Here is a 26,933-nt window from a genome sequence, read left to right as displayed (position 1 = left end):
CTGGCTTCTCGGCCAGGTACCCCTCAACATCAGAAGGGATGTTGCCCCTTACTAAGGTGCAGAAGTTGGGGGTTTTAGCCATACCTTTCTCCTGTTTTGAAAATGAATGGTTCTGTGGAAGAGAGACCCGTTTCAGAAAGAGCCAGACAGCTCTCACTGGTGGTGGATGACGGCACAGAGTCTGACTGTTTTAATTTATTCACTCTCTCTGGTTCACACCTAATTTCCCACAGATGCAGAGTCAGATGCTGGGTAATAGAGAAATATGCTCCCGCATTAAGGTGCCAAAGATATCTTTCTGCTAATAATTTCTTCGCCAGAGATAGAATTGGCCAGCGGTATAGAGGAGACACGCCATCTCCTTTTCTCTCCTCTTTTGATTTTAGCCATTGAATTCTTGAAAATTTCAAACAGTGGAGTTGGACGGTTATAACTTGAAACGTATGTTGATGGGGTCTTGTCAAATTGAGGCCCCCCACAAACAACACTTTCAGAGTTGGAGCTGGTTAAAATCTAGACTTAGCCATTTGAGGCTTAAAGCCACTATCGTTGGAAACATAATTGTTGAGAATCTAGAAACAGGGTCAGCACCATCCATATTTTCTCTAGAAGCAACAGTGATCGTTTTGTTTGTTTTCTAGAAATAAATTGGCAACCTGGTATAGAATCCCAAGGGCTTGCACTAGATGAGAAACTAGAATTGTGATGTTTTATATATATATATGTATAATGATATATATATCTTATATATATAATTATGTAATATATATAAAGTAAGTAATAAAGATAAGTGCATAAAGAAAAGTAAGTAGTAGGGAAAATAGTCTGTCAAACAAAATATAATGTTACAGAAGTTTAAAGTTACTAATGTAAAAGAATAAAGTAGCATATCAGCATTGTGGAATTATAGATGATCACATAAAACAAAGATTTTGAAAAGCTGTCCAGTTCTGAAATAGGAACAGAAGGTGTAGAGTAGGTTTTATTGCTGTTACCGAATGCGGAACTTGTATGGAAGAAAGAGTTCTGTTATTGGAGGCAGAAACTCAGGTTTAACTGTTGGCCTGTGCTTGTTGTTATATGACCTTGGGCACGTATGACCTCCCTGTCCCCGTCTGCCTTATGGGGTAACCACCATGAAGCTTGGGTTCCCTGTGAACAAGTTCTTTTACTTTCTCAAGTGCCACACTCTGTTAATTACAAAATAATATCAAGGAAAGCACAGAGGTTGATGAGAAATTACTTCAGCTGTCAAACTCAGGAAGCTCCTATGCATTTTACAGATTGAACCTTCCTTTGAGGAAGCCATAGGGCAGTATTTTCTAATATTGGTGTAGAGGTGAGTTAAGAAGCAGATCTGCTCCGTTTGAAAGGCGAGCTACACGTGGAGGACATAGTGCCAGTTTCTTCCTTAGATAGAGTGACTTATGCTTCACAGCAGATAAGAGAATAGTTGCTGTGTTTAGCTTATTCTCTTAGACTTTCCAGGATTCCGTTTGGCATAAGGGCTGTCTTTTTGCTCTTTCTGATGTACAGTATTTCACTGCTGCTCTGAAATTTCCATTTTGATTTAATTTTTTGCCTAAAACCCCAAGGATACTGTGGGAACGTCTTTGAGGGAAATGAAGTCGTGGTCAGTTCTGAACTCTATTTCAATGATGGGGAACAAGAATGAGTGGTTGTAAACAGAGTTAGCAAGAGATGGAATTCAAGTACTCGTGTTAACTTCTGAAAATAAATAGATGTGTTCCTGTATCCCAGGAACAGCTCCTTAAAATATTTCTGCTGTGCATTGAATAATACATTCAAATGCTTGTCCAAGTGAAAAAATGTAAATATGTTGTGAAAAACACTGCCCTGTGCTTCATGAGGTGATTCTAGGTCCAACCTGGGCAAGAGAAGATTCATGGGTGGATACCTTAATCATTTAAATTAAACCCTTTAATAGCAGCAGAAGGGTTCCTTTGTAGAGCCTATGGAAACTTTGCTAGTACCTATTTGCATTCCCAATAATGACAGTGTCTCAGTTATAATCATGTTAAAACCTCGTGGAGACTGAAATTCTTTGCCAGGTTATGTGTGAAACAGGCGTATAGATACAGATGCCATCTAGCAGTGAGCTAGGTACTCAGATGAAGTCTAGAAACCCATGGTCTATCAGAAACCACGCACCTCAGATTGGGATTTGAAGCCATGTGCCAGGACTCGAACCCAGCTAAACTCAGATTGGGACTTGAACCCGGCCAAAAGCCAAGATCTTCCAACTGAGATCACACACCTGGTTTCAGGACTTAATGAAGCTCAGGTTCTTGATGTCTCATCACAGAAAGAATTCAGTGAGAGACAGAGTGATAGATAAGAAGTTTATTGAGTAATTTATTTAGAGAGAAACACTCTGCAGACAAGAGTGTGGGCCATCTCAGAAGGTGAGAAAGGCACCAGGATGTGGGGGTTGTCAGTGTTTGTAAGGGTGGGTGATTTCACAGGGTAATGAGTGGGTAGAGCATTCCAGAACTGGGCCACCGCCCACTTTTTCACCCTCACAGTCAGCCTTGGAATGGTCATGGCACCTGGAAGTTGGCTTGTCTGCCATCTTGGACCGTTTGGTTCTAATCAGTTTATGTTATGTCCTCGGGGGCGGGGGGGGGGGGGCTCTGTCATTCTTTAAAGGTTGTGCCCTGCCCCCTTCCCTCCTGTTTCATATCTACCCCCAAGGCCAAAGCTTTTCATGTTAATCAACCTGCTTTTCTGGGAAAGCTGAAGCTGTCACTTAGACCAGAAGAGGACCTTTCATTATACATGCAGCCAGGTGTTGCTTCTCACCTGAATGTGTTTAGAAATGATGACTGGTGACATCGGGTTCACTGAAGATTTCCCGCGCTAGAGATGCAGCAGCGCCCAGAAGAAGGATTGAAGCTTCACTTTTGCTTGTTGCTGGCTCCCCGCCCAGTGGAGAATGCATGCCGTGCAGTCTTCTCACCTCCAGGGATCCCTGTGGTTATAAAAGACCTAACATCTGTAAGAGGTTGTGCCCATCTCCCCTGTCTGCACAGGGCTCAGATTAGAGCTTCCGATGCACTGGAAGGCACGCCTGCCCTTCCTTTCCTCTCCTCACACCATGTTCCAGCATTTTCTCTTGCCTAGACTCTTGTTGTAGCCTGTTCACTACTCCCCCTGCTACCATCCTGGCCTCCTCACTCTAAACCCATAGTGGTCTCTTCAAAGCATTAATAAGACCTTCTCATTCCTCCCCTTAAAATGCTGTGTTGCATTTAAAATAAAACCTAGCTTCAGAGCTTCTCTGGTGGTGCAGCGGTTGAAAATCCACCTGCCAATGAAGGGGACATGGGTTCGAGCCCTGGTCCGGGAAGATCCCACATGTCACGGAGCAGCTAAGCCCATGAGCCACAACTGTTGAGCCCATGTGCCACAACTACTGAAGCCTGTGCACCTAGAGCCTGTGCTCTGCAGCAAGAGAAGCCACTGCTATGAGAAGCCTGTGCACTACAATGAAGAGTAGCCCCACCTCCCAGCAGCTAGAGAAAGGCTGCGCACAGCAATGAAGACCCAATGCAGCCAATAAGTAAATAAATAAAATTAAAAAAAAAAAAAACCACCTTCATATACTGACTTACCAAGACCCCAAACTACGCTCACATCTCCTACTTCATGGTGGACATTCTCCACTGCATCTCCTGGGTCCCAGCTCCGTTGACCTGCTTTTCATTCCTTGACCACACCAGGCTCATTTTGTCCTTAAAGCCTGGGCACTAGTCTTTGGGAAGGCATGGTCCCAGCCCCCATACCTGATATTAGAACGTCCCCTGCCCAGAGAAGCCCTCTCTAATCACCCAGGGTCAGCAGCCGCCCACCCACTTTAGGTTCGCCCATGTAATAACAGCTCCCTGTAGCTGCCATCTTTTCTTTCTTTTTCTCCTTCAATTAACAGGCAGGCTCCACTAGAGCAGAGACCCCCGTTGAAAGAATGTATTCATGAATGAAGCGATGTAGTCAGTGTTTCTAACCTTAACTGATAAATGTCCAACCAGAAGCAGAGACTGGGCTGTGTCATGGCTGAATGCACACTTTCCTTTGAAACATCAAAATAGACTCTTGGACCCTTAGGGCCCCCTTTCCCAGTGTCTGGAGTTCAGGAATCCAAGTTTGAGAGCTTCCTCGCTGTTAACAGAGCGGTCATAACGCAGACCTACTAGAACAGAGGTTGACTCTCTTCTTCTGCCTCTCGCTCTGTAGACCTAACGAGCAGGTAGCTTTGTCCCTGCAGGAGCCCCGCCTCTTCTCCTGTTAGTGCTGTTGCTGAATTCTGTTCAAGTCCTTTACTAACCCAAGTCCCCCTTCCTCGAGAGGGGGAGGCAGCTGCTTCCTTGGTTTTACTGAAATGTATTTAGGGGGCTTATGGAAACCAAATATTCTGGTATTTCAAAGATATATGGGAATTTTGTACACTGGTATTTGGCATCAGTTGGATTTGTAAATATGGATACATACTTATAAGGTAGACACTTCCATAATCACTGTATCTATTTTCTAAACTGTATTTGTTAATTTTTCTGTTCACACATAGAGCTGAACAATTTTGAACTTGAAAAGCTAAAAGCCTGCTGAAAAAAGTTTAGGTTTTTCAGATGTATTAAGTAAACTGAGTGTTTCCTTCAGCTTTTTCAGATTGTCCAGGTAGGTATTGCTTTGGTAAAGTAAATAAAACTTTAATAGACTCAAATAGTTGATGAAGCCTTGTGCTGGCAGTACAGTAGCAGGGAGACTGGCTCTCTCACAGGAATGCTAGTGATTGCTGCCCTAGGAACTTTATGTTCTTGGGCTGATCAGTAAGATCAGTTAGTATCAGTCCTCATTTAGAGGACAGAATTTCCTGGGATTTCATGCTGTTAACGTTACCAAGTTCAAGCTCGCTCTGCTCTCCTCACTGCTGGCCAACATGACTTTGTTCGGAAAGCCAGCAGACCAAGAAGGTGGCAGGCTAGTGTCGAAATAACCATCTTAGGGGGGTCTGGGGAAGCCAGTTTCTTTTACAGAATCAGAGAGAGAAGTAAAGTAAAAAGGCAGAATAGAGAGGTAGAGACAGGGAGGAAGCAAAGTAAAAAGGGCCGTCAGCCTTGCACAACATCTCCTGGAATGGGCTGGGGATGGGAGAAGGGATGTGTTAATTTCTTCTTTCTTGCAGCCATTCACAGGTGGGTAGGGTTCCCTGAGGCAGGCCATTATGCATGATTGTAATAGTAAAAGCAAAGAAAAGCAAAGGCTAAATTCAAAGAAACAGATCCAGCGTAGAGGTAGAGTCAAAATTGGCAGTCCCTGTCACATTCAGACAACAGTGTCTCAGCTTCTCAGGAATCCTAGAATTTCAGACTCTTAGAACAGAAGGGGAAGCCAAGTTCTGTTGAGGTCACAGAGCACTTGAGGCTGGTTCTCACCCTCCTGCCCCCTCAGAGTCCTGTGCCTCTCCTGTGCTTTTACTTACCTCCAGTTTCCCTTTTACCTTCCTGAAGTAGCCTGTGATTTTTAATTGCTTCTAAAGCTTAAAACTGGTCATTTAACTTGGGACTGAAGGTTAGTGATTATTTCACGAGATGATTTCTCATAAGACCGCCTGGCCCTAGCAGGCTGGTGGAAATCTCTCTCCTCTTGCACCCTGGGTGCTGTGTTGCTTCACTTCTCAAGGTTACCTATCAGATTGCACACTCCTTGAAGCAGGGGACTGTAGCCTTGTTATTATTATTTTTTTTTGTCTTGGTCTTGTTTAGTTTTTAAAATTCTGAGCACTGAATTGTAGATGTCCAGTGCTGTTATGAAACCTTTGTCTCCATACCGATGGGACTTGGTCATTCCGTACAGGTTGACCACGGTCATTGTAAGAGTAATTCTGTATTATGTTGTCATCATAAAAATTCCAACTTTCTGCTGCTTCTATGCACTTAAAATCAGGCAACTTCATAGGAGTTGGTGTATTGGCTTATAAGAGTTGAACTTACTTGGCCTAAAAGCTTATTTGAAAAAAAAAAAAAAAACGATCAGAATTGTCTCCGCCACTGGTCACAAACAGTGTCTCAATTCCTCACTGTCAAGTTTTCGAAGGTATTTTATAATGATCAGCCCTGAATTCCACTGTTTTGTGCTTTGAGGAGTGACTGGTCCACCGCTGCTCGTCAAGGCCTTCTTGGTCTATTAATCTGGTCATATTTTGAGCTGATATTCGTCATCCCCCGGCTGCCAGAATGGCCTCTGTGTGATGGGAGGAGGTCTCCTTAGCGAGGACCAGCTGGCCTTGCAGGGCCTGACCTCTGCCTGGCTGGCCTCACCACCTCCCATTACTGCCCACACAGCCCTCGTGTTCCAGCCACTGCTGACCACATGCCCTCACAAGCAAGGATGGGCACGTGAGTTTTCACACCCTTCTGCTTTTGCCTCATGGGTCACCTCTGCCTGGAACTTTCTCCAGTCTTCTTTCTTTAAGTACAACTCAAGAGATGACATTGACAGGTGTGAAGTGGACTGAGTTGGGAGTGAGGAGGGAGATGGTATCCTTATCCCCAGCATGAGTAGCTAGACAGATGGACACCTGACATGGGGAAGGTGAAAGTGGAGCAGGTGTGGGGCTGGGGGGCGGGGTCAATGCTTTGGATGGAGAATTGTCCAGTTTTAGGTGCCTCTGAAATACCCAGGGCAGCGAGGTGAGCAGCGGAGCTGTATGTGTGGGTCTGGAGCTCAGTGAGGTCACAGATGAGGAACCTGTATTTTGAATGTGCTATTGTATTTGGAACCTAGTGGAGAAGCTGTGATTCTAAAGAGTTTAGGAACAGAGGATGAGAAGATTGGTGTGAGGAGGCAAAGGGAGGAGGAACATCAAGAGTGTGTCAAAAACAGAGAATTCAGAGATGGGAAGGGACGTCCCATGGATTTATTGGCTTGTAGGGAGGTCACTGGTAACCTTAGTAAGATTTTCTAGAATCATAGGGGACACGCTGAAGGGCAAGTAAGAGGGAGGGCGTGGTGACAGCATGGGGAGGAAATTCTTTCCAGAAGCATGGCTGCAGAGAAGAATAGAGAGGTAGGGCCATCCTGGAGGGATGGAGATGGGGGTTGTAGGAGGCTAGAACGCAAGGGCAAGAGCAGTTGTTTGGGTTATGTCTGGGTGTGTGGGTGTTTAATGGATGACACTGGGCCTTTTTTTTCTTTTTGTTTTTTTAATGCAATAGAAAGAATCCAGTAGAGGGGTCAGGGGATATTACTGTCTTTTTATTTGCCTGATGTTGGTGGTTTTAGTGAATCAGTGGAGAGTATTGAGGAGTCACAAATACTTAAGCTGAGTATATAAAGGTCTATGAGCCTCTCTTCTGTACATGTATATATGAAATATAAAAGGGGGGGAAGCTTGTGTGTGTGTGTTTTTTTTTTCAAATTGTTAGTCTTAACAACCCTCTAGGCAGGTAAATGGTGTGAAGGGTTTTTGTCTCTAAAGTGCTCTGTTATTCTGTAGGAATCCTGTTTTATATGCAAAGGACAGATTTATATGAAACATTTTCCTGCACTAAAGTCCTAGGTTTGTGTCTTTTAATAAAATATCACTGAATTTTCTTATCTGAAAGAGAAGTAGGTAGGTCAACATTAATGCAGAAGCTAATTTAGCACTCATTTAGTTAGGAGATGGGGAACTTAGAGATGCTGTTTCTCAAAGCAGAAAAGATGAGGATAAACTGACTTTTTTCTTCTATAGAGTAAAACATTAGAGCTGGAAAGGAACGGAGCCTGAAGCGCCCGCCAGTGACTATTTGTTAAGGTGAAATGAAGCGGGAATTGGGAATGATGTCATTCACACCTGCTCGAGGGCGCCTTTGAGGCCGATTACCATTTCTTTGTAGTCGTTTAATAAATACGTTCCTGAGAAGAGGCATAATGCAATACAATTTATGTTTCTCAAAGAGATAAAGGACTCCTCTTGCCATCATCCCGCCACACGTAGTGAATGTCCTTACCCAGCTTTTAGGGCTTGGAGTTTCTAGGATTTCAGACCTTTTTAAGCTGAAGCAAAATACAATTAACAAGGTAAATGTGAAGGGCACAGGTTAAGCCAAAGCTAAGCATAGCATTTTGTATCACTTTCTGTTTGTGATTGCAGGTGATGGCATTACTTCCAGTAACTGAAATGATTGTTATAGGTAGTCCAGCGTGACTCTATCAGAAGAGAAGGGAACCCTGGAAAATAGTCATCTTTAGTGAGTTGGAAAGGAAAATGTGCAATTTTAAGTGGCAGGGGTCGCCCCAGAAAGCAAGGAATGAGTGTCTTATGAAAAAAGAAAAGAGCAAAACAATGTAAATATCATGAAAATCTAATTCCAAAAAATGTTTTGGCATTTGGGTATAAGATTGGAGGTGTATACTATAGAATTATCAAAATAATGAGTTAAAAGTAAGAAGGACTATTTAGATGCTTATGATTTTAGTTTGCCATTTAGAAATCAGTTTATTGCTTGCTTATGTTGGCATGTGGGTAGGGAAGAAGATTATTTTTAAAAAGTTTTGAAATTGAATTTACCGATTGAGGCCGTCGATACTGTTTACTCATAGGTACAGTGTGACTTTATGGCCTTTCAAATATGTGGAATTAAATATTGATTCTAGTGAGATTCCAGATTTTAAAAGCCTTACATTTTTAAGGTTTCTTACTTTACTATCTCTCAACAGCAAGAAAAGTTTTATTAAAATTAATTTTAAGAACAGTAAGGATTTTTATTCCTTGTATTATGCTTATAATGGTGGGGAAAAGTGTATACCTAGGAAATATTTAACAAGGGCAGAGGATTTTTATTGGGGGTTTGAGTTTCTGTGACTTATGTGATATATGACAGGTAATGTTTTATACAGTGTATTCATAGGTAGAAAATAATGATAGGTGACTTTACTGTTTAAATAGTTGGCAGGTGGTTCCTGGGCTCTGTCCATTTTGCGTTTTTATTCAGCTTTTGTAGAGCTGGCTCTCTGCCTTAGGGACAAGGCATGGAATTAAAGATAAAAGCCAGGTGCTCAATGGTTTCATGACTAGAGTAGTAACAGTGAAAGTCAGAATTGGGATATTCCTTTACCGGTTTTGCCCTTCTATTTCATGGATAGTGAATCCCGGCGTTTAATGTCATGCTTAGAAAGATTTTTATTTTAATATGTATTTGACAAGATTTTCAAGTTTAGAGTGCATTGATGTGAGATATATATACCACAACTACTTTTGTGTAAAAAGTCCTTAGGTTTAAAAGGTAGTAAGGAAATTGGGAGAAGATGGTGACAGAGGCAGCAGGTGTGTCAGCTTAAACTGAAAGATCTCAAGTTTCCTGCCCTTCACGGCCCCCTGCACATCCCCACCCCGTCCCCCTCTCCCACCTCACTAGTCATCACTAATTTCCAGTCTGAACCCCTTGTTTTATGGAAGAGGAAATGGGAGACTAAAAAAATTAGTCGCCCGAGATCACACATGGCAACTTATTTTCTGTTGATTATTTTCTTGTATTATATCTGTAAAGATTTATACATAAATTTTAAAATGATGTTTATATTTTGAGATATGATTCTGGTTTTCTGCTTCTGTGACAGTTTTTTTTTTCTGTGACAGTTTTGACATCTAAGTTATAACATTATCTGCAGAAACACACATAATAATAGCAGAGAATACTAAATAGGATATTCATAGAAGATAGAAAATGTTGAAGGTATTCAGGTTTCTTCAGTAATATGATTTATATGCTAGAACTGTCCTGTCTAGGAGAAATTAAGGATTGCCTTAAAAATATACTTTTTCTAGTAGTCATTGATGATTTACTTTGTAAATTCATGACCTAGTGGCTTTTAGGTTACTCTTTCATAGGGATTCTCCAAACCACCTAAACATTTTCTTTTTGTATTTCTGGAAGACCTTTACATTGACTGATAAAAGCATTGGACTGAACAGAATACTAGTGTCTATTACCCTGAGAGGAGATTTCATTTTAAAAGTTGTAACTGAGTTCCGTTTTCTATAAAATATAGAAATATCTCCTCTTTACCCACCCACTTAAGAGGCCTTACAATGGGTAAAAATTATAAGGAAGAGTTATTACACTTTTAAATGCATAGTTATGTAATAAATGGGGTTGGTTTTATTTAGTCATTCATCAGATTATTATTGAAATACCAACTATGTTTTAGTGTCTGTGTCAGTACTGGGTATATTCGGCTATAAAGAAACATGATTCCCACCTTTGAGTATATGGGAAGGAGGTTGGGAGATGGTTGATTAATGATAAAATGTGATGAATTATAGGAAGGAAACAATAAGGCACAGTAAGAATAACTGTGCACAAAGGGAAGGCCTCTCTCAGCCAACACTTGAGGGATGGGGAGTCAGGCACTTGAAGAGCAGAGGGGAAAATGTCCTCAGCAAACAGAACGGCGTGTCTAAAAAGCCCGAGGCAGAACAAAGCCCTGTTGTGGTTTCGGCACTGGAAGGAGGAGACCACATGGCTGGATCACAGGTGGATGGCGGGGTGGGCATTGCCGCTGGGTGTTGATAGGGTGCCGAGGCCTCGGCTTGGCCTTTGAAGGCCATGGGAACTGAGTGTCGATGTTACTTCAAGTGCGTTGGGAAGTTATTAAAGGGTTTTCTGCAGTGAGTGATGTGACTGGATTTATATTTTATGAAGATCAACAGAATGGAGGTGGGTGGGAACCGAGGCAGCGGAAAGGGAGTTATTGAAGGAGCCCAGGGAGGAGAGGGTGGCTGGCCTGGTGGCTGGGGACCAACACAAGATATATTTTGGGAAGACATATGTTTTAGTATACATTTTTATATACATTTGCAAAACTAAATATTTTGCAAAACTTTCTGTTGTATGTTAATAAGGGAACCAAGGGAAAGGAAAATGTCAGGGGTGACTTCTGGAATTCTGGCTCGAAGGAATGGCATTGCCCCATGTTGAGGTGGGGGGAAGTGAGGGAGGGGAGACAGATCAACAGGTGCCTGTGAGGTGTCAGTGAGGAGTGTCCAGTGCACAGTTGGCCACTAGCGTGAAAGCTCAGACCAGAAGTTTGGACCAGACATGTGAATATGCGAGCCGTTGGCTCATAGGAAGTATTTAAAAAGCTGGAAAAAATATAGAGAAGCGAAGAGGGCCTAGGAGTGAGTTTTCTGGGACATTTCCACATGTAGAAGTTGGATAAGGAGTAACGTGTGAATGGAAAGGAGTCACCAGAGACAGAGGAGGAAAGCGGGAGAGTGCGGGGTGTTCTGAGTCACGTTGACAAGGAAAGTGTCATCACCTGAGTTGGGGCTGCTAGGAGGTCAGATGGACAAAGAACAGGAAGAGTGGACAGTCCACTGCAGGGGCCACGAGAGCCATCCTGATGAAGGCAGGCTGGAGTGTGGCAGAGAAAGGAAGTGAGGAGACAGTAAGGGTCGACAAGAGTTTTGAGGAGATAGGAGTAGAAAGCAGAGAACTGTGGTAGTAGCTGCCAGAAGATGCGAGATCGAGAGAAGGCTGCTCTGTTTTAGTGAGATGGGAGCCACTCGAGTCTAACTGTGTTTGGGTGGAATTTTAACCTGTAGAATGTGTATCAGATTGGATGTGGGCTGGTTTACTGAGGTGCAGACAAGACAGAAGGATTCTGCCTGGTGTGACCGTCCACAGCTGGTAGGCTACGCTCCATGAGGTCACCCGGGACCCAGGCTGACGGGGGCAGCTCTGGCATCCTCCTCAACTTGCAGCTTCCACGATCAGGTCTTTGGTGATAATGTCAGTCAGTGTCTCCCAGCCAATAGGAAAGGGAATCTAGGGCTAGTGGCTTCTTTCTCTCTCTTCTTTATGACAACGACCTAAACGTTGAATACATTTTTTCTGTTGTCTCATGGGTCCAGACTTAATCATATGGCCACAACTCATTGTGGTCTCCAGCTGGGTGGAGGAGTACCAGCTGAAACTGAAAGTTTGATACTAAAAGAAAGATGGAAAAAAAAGGTTTCTGGGGAGAATCTGTTTCAACCACAGACTCTGAGCTCCTTAAAGGTGGGGAAGCGGGGGTTACAACATATTTAGCTCTGCTTCTAAACCGTGAACAGTGTTTGACTTATATGTGGTACTCAGTAAGGGTTGGGTGAGTTGAATTGATCATTAAAATTAACCCTCCCCCTTCTAAAAGGTAGAATTCAACTGCAGGCTCTGAATTACACAATCCACCACCTCCCCCTCCCTCTCCACTGTTTTTTCTGTAGACTTGACACTTCGCAGGATAAGCATAAAAATGAGAATATCATATTTACCTTCAAGATCTGCTTGAAAATCTAAAATGTGAGAAGGAGAAAGAAAATGTATCAGTTTTACGTAGATCCCTATCTGGCTGTGCATTGGGACTTGATACTTACATTTACTTTGGGTAACTGAGCACATGCCTGGTTGACAGGTCTTTTATTCAACAGACAGAATAGCTAGTGATTGTAAAAAGTAACCATAAATAGAGAGCACAGTTACCACATTTAGTTTATAAGATAGACTAGTATTTGTAATGTTTTCCTCTTCAGATTATTAAGCATCTTCCAGTGTGTACTGTGAAAATAGGAACTAAATGGTACTTTTACTATGGAGTTTTATTTTGCATAAAAATTCTGCATCTAACGGGTGTATCATTTGTTTAAAGTATTACACCAGCCCTTTGCTCGTGATATTTTTACCATGAAATTAGAATTAGGAAGGGAAATTATGTGACTATCTGAGATATTCATTTTTGAGGTATTTACCACATACCTAAGATGGAAAATTACTTAATGACCTGGTGACCACTGGTATAGCAGCTCTCTTGCTGCTTACAGCAAAAAACAGCTTTAACTATAGCAGCATGACTATTAGTAGTGGGAAAAAGTAATAGGAGGAAATAGGTTCTTTAGATGTGACCATGTTCAGTTCTCTCATTTGGCAGATATGGAAACTGAGACACAAAATACTCATGTCCTGACAAGGAAATTATAAGAAGATGGTGGTTATATTTTAGAGCGTCCTTTTTAGAATGTAAGAGCAGATTATTCTATATCAGGATGTATCATTTGAGTTCCTGATGGGATATGAGACAGACAAACTTCTCCTTCAACACTCACAGGAAGTAGGAGGGGACCGGGAAGAAGCCTTTGAAAGTGAACTTGTGATGAGCGGGAGAGGTGATGCTGCCCGGCTTCCCTCCGCTGTGGCCAGGGCTGGTCCAGCATGGGGTTAGATTCCGCAATATCGAAGAAGCCGCTGTTGTACTGCAGTTGCTAGTTCAAAAGGGGATAATGCTTACGGGAAATCACAGAGGAAAGGTGTTTGTTCCTGGAAGAATGGATGGATTCAGGGGTGTGGAGGGGCAGAGCAGGGCCCCTGGGAAGGGGAAAGAACATGAGAAAGAGCATCCTTCCCAGAGATTAAGATGTATCTTCAGTTGATACAGCAAATTCATTTTTTCTGAAATCAAACATGTCTAAGGTAATTATTATGACAGTAATGTTGTTTCACAGTCATCTGTGGCAAAAATCTAATAGGAATAAAACCCATGATCATTCCAAATCAACTTTGACTACTAGTTAAATGTTCATGTTGAGCCATCACCAGGCAACCCATCCTTGTGGTGAATTTGACAAGGCTGTTTGGTGTATGTGGTGGGACCGTGTTTTAGTTCTTAGCGTTTCTCCATCGTTCCTGTGCTGGTTACCTTCAGCTGTTCTCTGCAGCCTCCTACCTTTTGTGCCTGCCTGGGGGAGGTCATGGCACCCAGTGATGGGACTTTCCCTCTTTCTGCTTGCAGAAAATTCGACCATGACGACCGAATCAGGATCAGACTCGGAATCCAAGCCGGAGCAGGAGGCCGAGCCCCAGGAGGCGGTGGGGCCGCAGGGGCACGCGGGGGCGCAGCCAGGGCCTCAGGCAGGCCCCGAGCCGGGCACGGAGCCGGGCACGGAGCCGGGCGCTGAGCCAGGCGCCGAGGAGCAGCCCCAGGAGCTGGAGCAGTTTGAGGAGGCAGCAGCACACAGCACGCCTGTGAGGAAGGAGGTGAGCCTGGACCACCCCATACCTGCAAGCATCCTCACCTCCCAGAATCCATGAAAGAATGTTTTGCTGAGCTTTTCCAGGCTCTGCTCTGACCTTGATCTCTTAGCACTAGAGGGAGCCACCCAGGGTCATCTGGTTGGCCCCTCTGTTCCTGGGCAAGTGGAACGTTATGCTATTTTAAGGCTTTCATTGAATGACATTCCACAACCTTGCTTGGTGATGCCCTCCTTTGATGAAAGCACTTAAGCTCACACTGAAATCTGGACCACAGGTTTACGGGGAGGGGAGGCTAGACACCGCACTGGTGGCTCTAATTATGCTCCCAGTTGTTTATTTAAGCCTTGCGTTCAGAACTTGTGATTTTTTTCCCAGGGGCCACTCTGACCATAAGGTTGCCAGGTACTTGTGGTGGGTGTTCAAGTCCGTCTCTTTCCTTCTCCCATGGACATGTCCATTTTCAGCTCTGTTATCTAAACATGTTTAAGTTGTCATGGATAATGTGATTACTCCTTTTAAAAGTTTTCCTACAAAATATAAAGCATGATTTATACCTGGGTCCTGAATGAATCCATGTTTAAATTTCTTTGGCTTGAAACTTCAAACCTGGAATCAGCATGTTTTAGGGTCCCAACACATGGGTTAAGGAAATCTGGAAGTCCCTGCAGATGGTTGACCTCTTACAGGTTGAAAGTATTTGTGTCAAGCCAGAAATTCTAGGTGATGTTAAGAGACATGAAGTCGGCATGTCTTTGGAAAACAACACGTTGTTATAACATTAAACTATGTGTTTACAGCCTGATAATTTGATTTCTTTTCCCATAGTATTTAAGTTCTGCTTTTAAATGGTATAAAGAGTAACATTTATTGTCATGCTCTATAAATAGATGCTCCATCTGCTCTCAGACATTCTGTGCAGGGAGCTAGGGGTTATCATTCAACTTATCAAACAGAATCTAAGGAGCAGGTGTTGTCACTATGGTTTTCTTTTATCTTTTCCTTTTGTGGACTCGTGATGGTGGTAGTGTTTTGTTAATTTTCAAGTCTTCAGATATTTAAATTACTAGACTGGATTTTTCTCTTTTCCCCTCTTAACTCTGAATTGAAATAAATGAAAGTGGGGGATAATTATAGAGAAGGAAGAGTTTCTATATGCAGACATGATTAAATATACGTATTTAAGGACTTCCCTGGCGGTCCAGTGGTTAAGATCCCTGGACCATGCTAACACAGCAGAGGGCGTGGGTTTGATCCCTGGTTTGGGAACTAGGATCCCATATACCACGCAGCGTGGCCCAAAAAAAATCAAAAAACAAAAAACACCCATATTTAATACATAGGTTGACTTTCTATAGTCAGATGTTTGAAACTAAAGAGGAGTGAGGCTCAGCCACTGGAGGGAAAGGTGAGTGGCTGCAAAGTCATGAGACTTGGGTCCAGCCTCTTGCTGGTTATCTCAGTGGTCTCAGAACTCTTTTGAGTCCTCTGGACCTCAGCTTCCTCATTTACAAAATGAAGAGATCAGAAAAGGTAATTTTCTAAGATTCTTCCATTCTCAAATTCTCTGCTTCACACTCGGTGCCCGGTTATGTTGGAGGTAGAATAAAGTGCAATTTGATATTGAGTGCTGATTAAAGCGTGGGCTCTGGCTGGATTGAATTCCAGTTGACTAGTATGATGACCTCCAGAAAGGTTCTTCATCTTGTGCCTCTTTCTCACGTGCACGTGCACGTGAGGGTGACGATGCCTCTCCTTCCCAGAGCTTTTATGACGATTACAGGAAACAGAGGATTTGCTAAAATGGCTGATCCTGGTGTTTTTTTTAATTGTCATGCATTGTATGACTACGATTGACATTTCACTTAAGGTGTTTGGTGCTGCCCTTCGAGCGTTGTTAAAAGTTGCTTTAAAAGCCTCAGTGATGGATTCGTGTTTCAGGTATTCCAGAAAAGAGGCCTCCTTTTGAACAGCGGTGGTTTAAGGTGCCTCTGGAGTTGACGTACAAGTAACCCAGTAAGCCTGGTCTCATGCAGATACTTTTATTTTAGTGGAGGAAAAATGAAATTTCATATTCCCTAATACACAGAAAAAGTTGAGTCCAGGTAACATTTAAATAAAAATGTAGCTTCTGTTGAGTTTGCCTGTGATGAGATGAAAATGCAAATTCAAAGTGCAAAAGTTGTATGCAGGGACTTCCCTGGCAGTCCAGTGGTTGGGACTTCGCTTTCCAATGTGGGGAGTGTGGGTTCAATCCCCGGTCAGGGAGCTGGGATCCCACATGCCTCTTGGCCAGAAAGACCAAAGCATAAAGCAGAAACAATGTTGTAACAAATTCAATAAAGACTTTAAAAATGGTCCACATTAAAAAAAAAAATGTTTTAAAAAAAAGTATGCAAACTATAAAGCACTTAATAAATATATGTTATGGTTATCAATATAAGATATCAAGCTTACCGAACTTATCCTTAAACTATCTTAAGGAGTTTAAGGCTAAAATTAATGAGTTTATATCTGTTTTGCTCTTTCCTTTTTAATGCTTTGATATGGAAAGACTAACAGTCAAAAAAGTTGGACCCAAGTTGCCAGAGTAGGTGTTTTTATTTACTTGTTTTCGCTGTGGCTTGCCTTCTTAACTATTCTGGCCTTTGAAATTGGTTATGCAGTTCTTTTCTTGGTTTCTTCTCTTAGCAAGTTGGTGTCTTTTTATTCTGAAGACTTCTCAAGACGTTGCCTTGAATTCTGGGTGAGGTAGTGGAGGAAAGGACTATATTAGTAATCCTCTGGATAGAAAACAAGACAGAAAATGCCTTTATAAAAGCAGAAGTCTTTTCCTAAAATCCAAAATAAACACAATTGACCCTAGAACAACATGGGTTTGAACTGCAGGGGTCCACTTGCAAGCAGATTTTTTTCAATAGTAAATACCACAGTACCTCGTGATCCAGAGTTGGTTGAATTCTCAGATGTGGAACCATGGATACAGAGGACTGACTCTAATGATAATAATCCTTGAATTTTCCACCATGTGGAGGGTCAGCACCCCTAACCACCCCCTCCCCCGTTGGTCAAGGGTCAGCCATACACCAAAAGATAGCTTTGTGATCAGTGTTGTAAAATTGTAGAGGCTAATAAAAAAGAAAAGTGAAAACCATCGATATGGTCTTACTCTCCAGCCCATGCACTTTAGCCACCAAGATGATAGTACTTTCATGAGGGAGGAAATTTCATGCTTATTTAAGGAGCCCAAACAGAATTTCAGAACATATCTTGTCCTGAAAGTCCTTTGGACTTTTAGAGTCTATTTGCAGACCACTGGAAGCGGTGGTCTGGCCGATGGCTTGAGTGTGCATTGATGGTCATTTAATAGATAGAAGAGGGTCAGAAAAAGAGTCGTTAGAGCGCAGCGCACAGGGAGATTCCCAAGGGAACTGACTCAAGGAAAGATTTTATTGTTCCATAAGATGTCCTCTGCAGTTCTGAGTCTAGCTTGGACTGGACTGTTGTGATTTGAAAGCAGATTAAAGCTTTTAGACAGATTTGATCTGTTCTTATACTCCCTCATTACGGTGAAGGGGGAAGCAGACTTAAGGGATTACTCTGTAATGAATTTCAGCGCTGCTGGATTCGTTGAATTGAGTTAGAGCTAAATCAGATATTTTAACAGTTGTAAAATTACTGAGAAGATGAATACTTGAAGCCCTGTAGGCCTTACAGTTTATAAGACACCTGTTATGTTTATGGGGTAGTTATGGGTTATGGAATAAAGGAGGATCCAGTGAATGAAAAAATACTTTAGATTACATCTTAGATGATTTGTTTGCTTTTAAGGCTTATACTATCCAATGCCTTTTTTTTTTCCAATTGAAGTATAATTGATTTACAACATTGTGTTAGTTTCAGGTGTACACTTATATATACATATTCCTTTTTCTATTCTTTTCCATTTTAGATTACTACAAGATAATGTAGCTCCCTGTGATATACAGTAGGTCCTTGTTGTTTATCCATTTTATATATAGTCGTGTGTATCCGTTAATCCCAAATTCCTAATCTGTCCCTCCAACCGCCCTTTCCCCTCTGGTAACAGTAAGTCTACTCACTATGTCTGTGAAACCCAGTGCCTTTTTTAAAGTCAGGAGCTCATTTGTCCCTTCCTTTGCTTTGTGGAATCTTGATGGCATTTGGTGAGAACTCAGTGCATCTAATGTACATCCTTGAGTCAAACTGAAATAAGGCCCTATGGGTACATTTAAATGGCAGAAGTTATTTAGGCATAACTGTTAGCATTATAAGTATTTGTATACGTGTATCCATTCCTAATATCCTAATTCAGACATCCCTCATCCTTTAGGAAATAGGAAAGCCTGTTTCTAAAGTGTTCTGTTATCCTGAGCAATGCAATATTTATTTCCTGTCTTGCAATGAAAACTCTTCATTGTTTGCTCTTCACAGGTCACTGACAAGGACCCGGAGTTGGCAGCCGGACCTGCCAAACAGCTCGAATATCAGCAATTCGAAGACGATAAACTTTCTCAGAAATCATCTAGCAGCAAACTCTCTCGCTCTCCATTAAAGATTGTCAAAAAGCCTAAAAGCATGCAGTGCAAAGTGATACTTCTGGATGGATCAGAATATACCTGTGATGTAGAGGTAAGTGTGTATTTTAAAACGTTTTTTTGTTCCAGATATTGAGAGCGAGGGGATATTGGTGTAAAGCATACAGAATGCCTCTTTGTTTTCCCAGAACTCGGGAAAATAACTCAGACCCCGTTTCTAAATACACAGTTATTTCCAGAGTCTCTCACATTGGATCAAATTATTGAAAATACTTATAAAGTCCCCCAGATGTTATAATCCAGAGAAAAATGTGATCTTCTTTTCAAAAAAGAAAAAGAAGACATCTCTAATACTTTCCGTGGTAGGAAGAAATATTTTGGAGGCCTTAAAAATCAAGTTTTCTTTAATGTCCTGGCTACGAGCTATTGTTGAAATGAATTTTACCTTTTCTGTTTGCATAACTTATGGCCAAGTTGTTCATTGGTAGAAACTTGTAGATTTCTGTACACAGGAGCAGTAGGATAATCTGAACCATGAATGTCTTTTCTTACTTGGAGAATGATCAGTTTTAAAAAAGCACATGGTGGTGGGCATTGCAGCTCGGGTGTAAAGGGATGTACTTCTCTGTGCTCTTTTTGTGAAGATAACAGAAATTCCTCCGAGAGAAGGGGCAGGTGAAGGACTTTTGTCAGAGGTGTTTGGCCAGACCGCGGTAACAAAGGAGAGCAGCGCAGGCTGTTGAGAGCGCTGGAGATGGGTGGCTGTTGAGCTGCCGGGTATCAGGAGGATGCAGGCAGGGCATGAACTCAGGCTGGAGGATCAGGTCTGCCCCGTGCTCTGTCCACCGCATCTTTACCCCCAGCTGGGAGGGAGCAGCTTGCTCTTTGTACAAGGTGACTCCATTTCAGATTGAATATTTTCAAAGAGCTGCTGTCTGCCTCCAGCCCCCTGCCCTTGGTCCAACATGGGCACTGCACATCCCTCTGCGCCAGCCCCGCCCACTGCCTGCCTCCACTGGTCCCCTCTGCTTCCAGGGGTGCGGAGAACCTGCTGGCTCCACAGCCAGCATACGTCTGTGTGTGGTCATGCGTTTCCATGCCTTTTTTCTCCAGACACAGCTGGCACCAAGCCCACCTGATCCCCCACGGTCCACGTTCATTCATCTCTGCTTTCTCTGCCTGCAACCCCCGTATCATTCCTTATACGAGGGTGAGTCAAAAATTATCTGTACTCTGGCTGTCATTTTTAACAGAAGTTTTTTTTTTTTTTTTTTTTTTTTTTTTTTTTTTTAAGGCGCACAGGCTTAGTTGCTCCGTGGCATGTGGAATCTTCCCAGGGCAGGGCTCGAACCCATATCCCTTGCATTGGCAGGCAGATTCTTTACCACTGCGCCACCTAGGAAGTCCCTTAACAGAAGTTTTAATATAACCAGAGCGCAGATAATTTTTGACTCACCCTCATAGTTTGCATAGTGCACTCAGGCACTAGTGCTTTTCTTGGAACAGAAGATTCAAATCCATTTCACGTTGATAACATCTTTTAGGGTGGGGATGGGGTTGGGTTATCAAATTATTACAGATTGCAAGGACATAGAAAAAACAATTGTTAAACTCTTAGATCAAAAGAGATTTAATCTATCATATATTAATTTAGAGAATTTTTGTCATCCCATAACCTGACAAATATTAGTGGGTTGCTGCAGGGAGTAAAATATATGTTCTAAGGTTTGCGATGCACAGGTCCATTTCTTACATTTTGCTGACTCTGATTTTCGCTAATTTCTTAGCCCAAAGTGTTCGATTATTGATTTAGATATTTATTCTGGAAATGAGAAGATCCAATACTGTATTTTTACCCGGGTTTTACTAAGCACTACTGTAACCTTTAGCAAGATTGCATTTTTCCAGTGTGGATCTACCTTCTGGAGGAATTGATCTAAGTCAAGAGAAGCTTTTTTTCCTTAACTTGGAGGTGAGTCTTTCTACTGATTGTATTTATGTATGGAATAAATAGGGTTCCCTGGCAGTCCTCTAGTCATGGCTACCAGAGTTTTCTAAAGAACAGTCTAGAAGAAAGTTGATAGTGTTTCCTCTAGGGAGAATCAAATGTCTCAGGGCTGACCTAGTGTGAGTCATTCTGATCGTTTTGCTAAACTTAATTCATATCTGGTGCTTTAATTCCATTCTAGCTACTCTGTATTTGTCAGTACAGCATTTTTGTTTTGTAATTAACTTTGGATACTATTCAGTGTTATTTTTTTTTTTAACTTATTTATTGGCTGCGTTGGGTCTTTGTTGCTGCACACAGGCTTTCTCTAGTTGCTGCGAGCGGGGGCTACTCTTCACTGTGGTGCGCAGGCTCCTCATTGTAGTGGCTTCTCTTGTTGTGGAGCACGGGCCCTAGGCGCGTAGGCTTCAATAGTTGCAGCACATGGGCTCAGTAGTTGTGGTTCACAGGCTCTAGAGCACAGGCTCAATAGTTGTGGCGCAAGGGCTTAGTTGCTCCGTGGCATGTGGAATCTTCCCAGGGCAGGGCTCAAACCGGTGTCCCCTGCATTGGCAGGCAGATTCTTTACCACTGCGCCACCTAGGAAGTCCAGTATTCAGTGTTACTTTTAATGTTACTGTGAACATTTTGAGCAGCATGGCAATGTTGGTCAGCTATTTTCTTTTATAATAAAGTATTTTTATGAATTTGACATATCCTTAAGAGTAATTTTTTTCTGGGACACACAAATCCTTACCAGCAGAATATTCTGTGTCACAACAGACATTGGTAGTGGAAAAAGGTGTGGCCACTACTGACATCCTCATGGAGAAGATGGAGAAACAGAAACATGGAAATGCTAACGTGAAATAGGTTTGTGTGTCCCTGACTGGCTGAGGAAGAAAGATGGAGTGTGAATCAGTGACGTAGTTTTCAAGGTGGCAATGAGATGCTAGTTGAAAAAGCAGATTCAAAATGCCTCTTGCCTTTAGATACAAACTATGGAAAGTAAAGTTTTGCTGGCAGGTAAACAGAGGTTGAAAAACGTTGTCCTTCGGCCTTTCCTCTAAATTGAGTTCTTACCCACGTCTTGGATGAAGGCACAGCGCACACACATGAAAACAGCTCAACAGTTTTCTTAGGTGATAAGGACTGTATAAGTGAAGCATGGCCCGTGTGTCAGAATCCAGGCCTCTCAAGTGGGGAGCTCAGAACACTAAACCCAAGTAGCAAGACCGCGTGGAGGACCAAGGGAAGTAAAACTTCACTCTGTTTTTAAAGGTCAAGTGCAAAACAGAGCCGGGTTTGGAGGAAGGGCCAGTCAGTTAGGGTGAAACTCATTTTTGGGTTTAAGTGATTACAAACCCAGCAGGAACCAGCAGTGCAGTGTGGCTGTCAGGAATGGTATCGCAATCACAGGCTGCTTCCGGGGAGTGTGGTGTCTGGTTTGTGCAAGGCGGGGGGTGGCCGCCATTCCCCTGCTGGGAGGTCCCATTTCTGTAGTTCACACGTGATACACACACAATACACACGCTCCAGAGCGACCAGACTGGCGAGTGATTTCAAGGAATTTCTTAAGTCTTCTGAACCTCAGTTTTCTCGCCAGGAAAATGGGGGTAAATAAGGCATTATTGAGAAGATTAAAGCAGATAGCTGATTTGCACTCTCTGGGATGTAGCAGATTCTTGATAAGTAATGTTTAACAGTGATGGTATGAACAATCAACTCTGACTTAAGCTTATTCAGCAGAGAATTACAGGATGGTGAGTGGTTTGAAACCTTCCCATGAGGAATGATTTGAGAGAGAATGTGTTGAATATGGAGAAAAGATTAGGAGGAGAGAGGATAGCTATTTCCAGTTACTTGGAAAGGTTGTCAGTGAATTTTGTTAACATTTTTTTTAATGTATAGGAAGTAAAACTAAGAAAGAAGTTACAGGAAGTCAGATTTTAAATAAGCAAAAAAAAGAATGTTTTGAGTGGTTGTTGTCAGCCTTGTGATGATGTGTGCCCTGCGTAGGATTCCAGCAGAAAGAGCAGGTGCATCTCTGGGAACCAGCAGCTCCCGGGGGTAATCTCAGACGCAATGGCTTCTCGTGCCCCTTCCTGCTCTGGGATCCCACAGAGAAAAGGCACAAAACTCTGAATGAAGAAGCAGGATTGCCTCCCCGACCCCTGCCCCCAGCACGTGCAGTTAGAGGTGAATTAAGAACAGGATGCAGGAGACGATAACAGGCACAGCTTTTTTTGCATTGAATAGGCATCAAAAAAGGCATTTTATTTTAATGAACTCTCCATGTCTACCTGTTTTTCCCTTGTGGCTTATTTGATGCTTTCATTATTTCACCATCAAAATCCACAAGGCTGGACTCTGCCGCCACTTTATCATGCAACTTTATAATTGCCCGCAAAGGAACCCCTGCCCCCCACACACACACACACTCACATACACTCACACACACACTCTCACACACACGCTCACACCCTCACACACACCCCTGCCAACACACACACACACACTCACATACACTCTCACACACACGCTCACAGACACACACACCCCTGCCAACATACACACACCCACCCACCTCTACCTGTTCCTGGTTCTCTTTTCTTTTGAAAGCACAAGGTAGCATTTCCCCTTGCCCAGCAGTGCTGCAGCAGTAGAAAACCCAGCGACCCTGAAAAGCAAGACACAAGAAGCAGCTGTTCTCTGAGACCAGTGACTGGACACTGATTAAATCTGCAGTTCCCGCCCCCAGTGTTTTGATGGGAGGCCCTTTCCGATTGTGCTGGATTTTTCGAATTTCCCTCCAGCAATAGGCTTAGATCATTGTGGCATTCAGTGTTTTTCCATTTGAGAGACGTTTTTCCTTAATAATTGTTTTCAAACTCTTAATCTTGATTATCAAAAATATAAAAAGATCTTATATACAAGAAAAGGTCTTATGATAAGTAATTTGATATACATGTTTGGGCAATGTTTGCAGGCTGCTGGGTTGTCACATACACCAGCAAACTCGCTAATACTGCCATTTCCTTCTTGTCATTTTTATTGGACTGTTAAAGAATGCAAGCTACTTCCTATGGCCACTTTGTCATCATCATTGCTGTTTATTTCGTGAGCATGAATTTTAAAAGATAAAATAAACAAAAGTACCCCCCCACCCGCAACAACAGAGGAAGCAGTGCTTACCATGTTTATTTCACGTTTATTTCAGTCCAGTTACTTCTGGGTTCTGGACTCATCTGAGACTGATTAGAGGACAGTGAATTTCCTGATGAGGATCCAGTTAGAGATGTTTCCTCTTATTTGGCACTGTTTCTCATCTAGTCTGATTTGGTTTTAGGAAAATAAGTCAGACAAGGTTTGAAATTTGAGTCCATGTTTCTTAATATGGTTGTGCTGCTGCACATGGAAACATTTTAAGCCATTTTCAGGTGTAGTTTGGTTTGTTCTCCACAAGAAACCTGACCAGTGGAGGAGGCTTGAACATTACTGCAAATGTGATGGAAGGTGGTCCTTGCAGGAGTTTCTCACAAGGCCCTGCCGTGTTTCTCTGCATGCAGGGACCTGGGCTTGTGCCCCTGAGCCCCTCATGTTGCTGATATGGTAGCAAGCAAGACCGAGTGCTTCTGAGCCCCAGGTAACCTCGCACGGGGCTGGAACTCCAGGGGAAAACTCCACTGACTCAGCCACTCTGGAGAGATCTTTGCATCCAGATTGGGGCAAATCCAAAAGCTCCTTAAGTGCAGCAGTGAAACCTTAAAAGCCTGCCCTACTCCCCTCCCCCACACACACCCCAACAGGTTTACCGTGTCCGGAGACCTGCAGGTTGATGGGCTCCATGACTGAGTACCATTCAGACCGTTCTGGAATCAGAGAAATGGGAGCATTTACTCCGACAAGCACTTTTTGATACTACCCAGAGATGCTTCCAAGGGGCCAGAGAGGTTAAGGGAATTTACTGCATTCTGTCCTAAATGTGCTTTTACCACCTTCTAACTGTTGGTCAAGAAGAGACTGTTTAAAAAATTTGCAAATGCTCCGTCTTGCCTGTGATTCAATTAGCTTTTCAAGTCATGCTTCTATTTCATGTATTCCGCTCACTGGGATTTGGTTGGAAAAACAAAATCAGTGTCTGAATTTTCCAGCTTTTCCATGTTACATGACTAAAAGGCCTTATGATCCCTTTAGAAGTTCTAAACAGCAAATAGAATTGCCCATAATCCAGAAAGTTGAATAGAACACCTGTTGCCTTTCATGGATTATAAGAAATAGTAATTGTAAAAAATTAAAAGATAAGGATTTTTTTCAAACCAGTACAAGTATTATTCTTTCAACAGCTACGTAAGTCAGAGGTTTTGATTCTGCGTAATTGCATAAATTCCGATTTCACCTCTCAGCGGGTCTCTGCTCAACTGTACGTCTTACTGCATCAGACCATCTGCCACGTGCTGTAACCAAGTGGTCCTGTCATGCAGAGGCAGCTTTCCTGCCTGAAGATCAGTGATCCTGGGGACTCCCGACCATGGAAAGGCTTTAATTAACTCGGTTTCCTTGTGCGGTGACTCTTTGGTGCATTACACACGGGGACCATTAACAGCCACCTTCTTATTTACCTGGTAGCACTCAGCCTTCCCAAGGTGTTCAGAGTTGACCGCATGATGGTTTGATTAAGCAAAACAGACCCTTTTACTAAAATTGTTAAAACTTTTCTCCTGGTTTTCATTTTCAAAAAGTAACAGACTGATAATCACTCGTGAGTGCAGGCATGGTCTAGTAAATACTCTACACAGTATGAAGGTTAAAAACAAGTATGTTTGTCAAGAAATAAAGCCCTGTGGCATGTCACCACGCCGTGGGGTGCGGTTTGGAAGCTGAGTGAATTTGAACCTGAGTGCCTGTGCGCATTGGGATGATTGTATATCAAAGACTTCACTCCCAGTCGTCCCACAGGGTTAAGGCCTGGCGGGCGTTTTGTTTTCCAGATGTTGATATTCTGACATGCGACGCTGAAACCCCAGGTTTGCTTTTTCCACTGTTCCCCCTAACTCTTGATTTTCACTCTTGACTTTCTCGTGTTTTCCAACCGCTTTGCGTGGCTGATTTGATGACATGAACTTCCGTGCTCTGCGTTCAGGCAGAGGGGCTTCATGAGCGAAACGTGCATGTGCGGTCTTACCTGTTCCAGCGAGCACTATCTTATTTATTTTTGTCCTTCATATAACACAGTGATTGACTTTCACATAGTAGGTATTCATTACCCGCTCGGTGAAGAAAGCAATCTTCCAGGTTTAAGAATAATCCAAGTTTTCTAGTTCTCACCATGGTGTGATTAAACTTTCAGATAGTACTTGATATTTCTGTATCTAGCTGACTAGCTTCAAATTTGCTCCTTTAGAGTCTTCCATCCCTGAGAGTTTTCACATGCGCTCTAGGAAAAAATCTTTTAAATTCCTTTACTCTGTTTGTGGCCTTAGGAGATGATGGGTCAGCACTGACACCTTCCCCTGGGCTCAGAGGGGGAGGGCCCTGCTCTCTCGGGGCTGCTTCTCCAGAAACACGTCCCCTTAGCACACCTGGGTTGAGGCTTAACTTGAGTTTTGGGGAAAGAGCATATAAAAGAAAGAATACCTGTTAGGATATGGAAATGCAGCAGATTTCCTTACATTAGTTTTGTATCCAGCAACTTTACCAAATTCATTGATGAACTCTAGTAGTTTTCTGGTGGCGTCTTTGGATTTTCTGTCTATAACATCATGTCCTGTGCAACCAGTGACAGTTTTATTTCTTCTTTTCTGATTTGGATTCCTTTTCTTTCTTTTTCATCTCTGATTGCTGTGACTGGGACTTCCAAAACTATGTTGGATAAAAGTGGCGAGAGTAGGCATCCTTGTTTTGTTCCTAATCTTAGGGGGGAAAAAGAAAGAGTATGTGTTACTCCAAGTGCCATTCTTTGGTGCAATGGACCGAAACCCTACTCCCAAGTCCCTAATCAGTGTCACCCTGCGTGGCACCTTGCTGCTTCATGTGAAAAGTACCAGCTCACGCCCGCTCTAACTCAGCCCTAGCCCCAGAGGCAAAGGGAGTTCTTCCCTGCTTTAGTCTAAGGCATTTCTCATTCCCCAGCTTGGTGGCCAGCCGCCGAGCCCTCATGTAGTGACCACAACCTCCCATTCACACAGGTCCAAGCTGGCCAGGAGTCTCCGCCACCAGTGAGCGTCTTCAGCCTCCTTCCTGCAACTGGACCTTTCTTACAGCTTCCAAAAATCTCTTCAGGTGTTGTCTCCTCCAGGCACCTCATTCAGATCTCTG

General features: G+C 42.8%; 1 protein-coding gene across 3 annotated transcripts in view; it reads left to right on the top strand.

Annotated features, from left to right (window-relative positions):
* The window catches only part of EPB41L3 (erythrocyte membrane protein band 4.1 like 3), a 137,426-nt gene that overhangs the window by 37,512 nt on the left and 72,981 nt on the right, over positions 1 to 26,933 (top strand). For all 3 annotated transcript variants that reach the window (XM_057699388.1, XM_057699387.1, XM_057699389.1), the window contains exons 2-3: positions 13,831 to 14,075; positions 18,525 to 18,722. In XM_057699388.1, the coding sequence (XP_057555371.1) occupies positions 13,842 to 14,075; positions 18,525 to 18,722 (432 nt within the window). In that variant the 5' untranslated portion in view covers positions 13,831 to 13,841. The remainder of the gene's footprint in view (positions 1 to 13,830; positions 14,076 to 18,524; positions 18,723 to 26,933) is intronic.

The sequence above is a fragment of the Hippopotamus amphibius genome, chromosome 11, assembly GCF_030028045.1.
Source record: "Hippopotamus amphibius kiboko isolate mHipAmp2 chromosome 11, mHipAmp2.hap2, whole genome shotgun sequence".
NCBI lineage: Eukaryota > Metazoa > Chordata > Mammalia > Artiodactyla > Hippopotamidae > Hippopotamus > Hippopotamus amphibius.
This window is presented reverse-complemented; position numbering and strand designations above follow the sequence as displayed.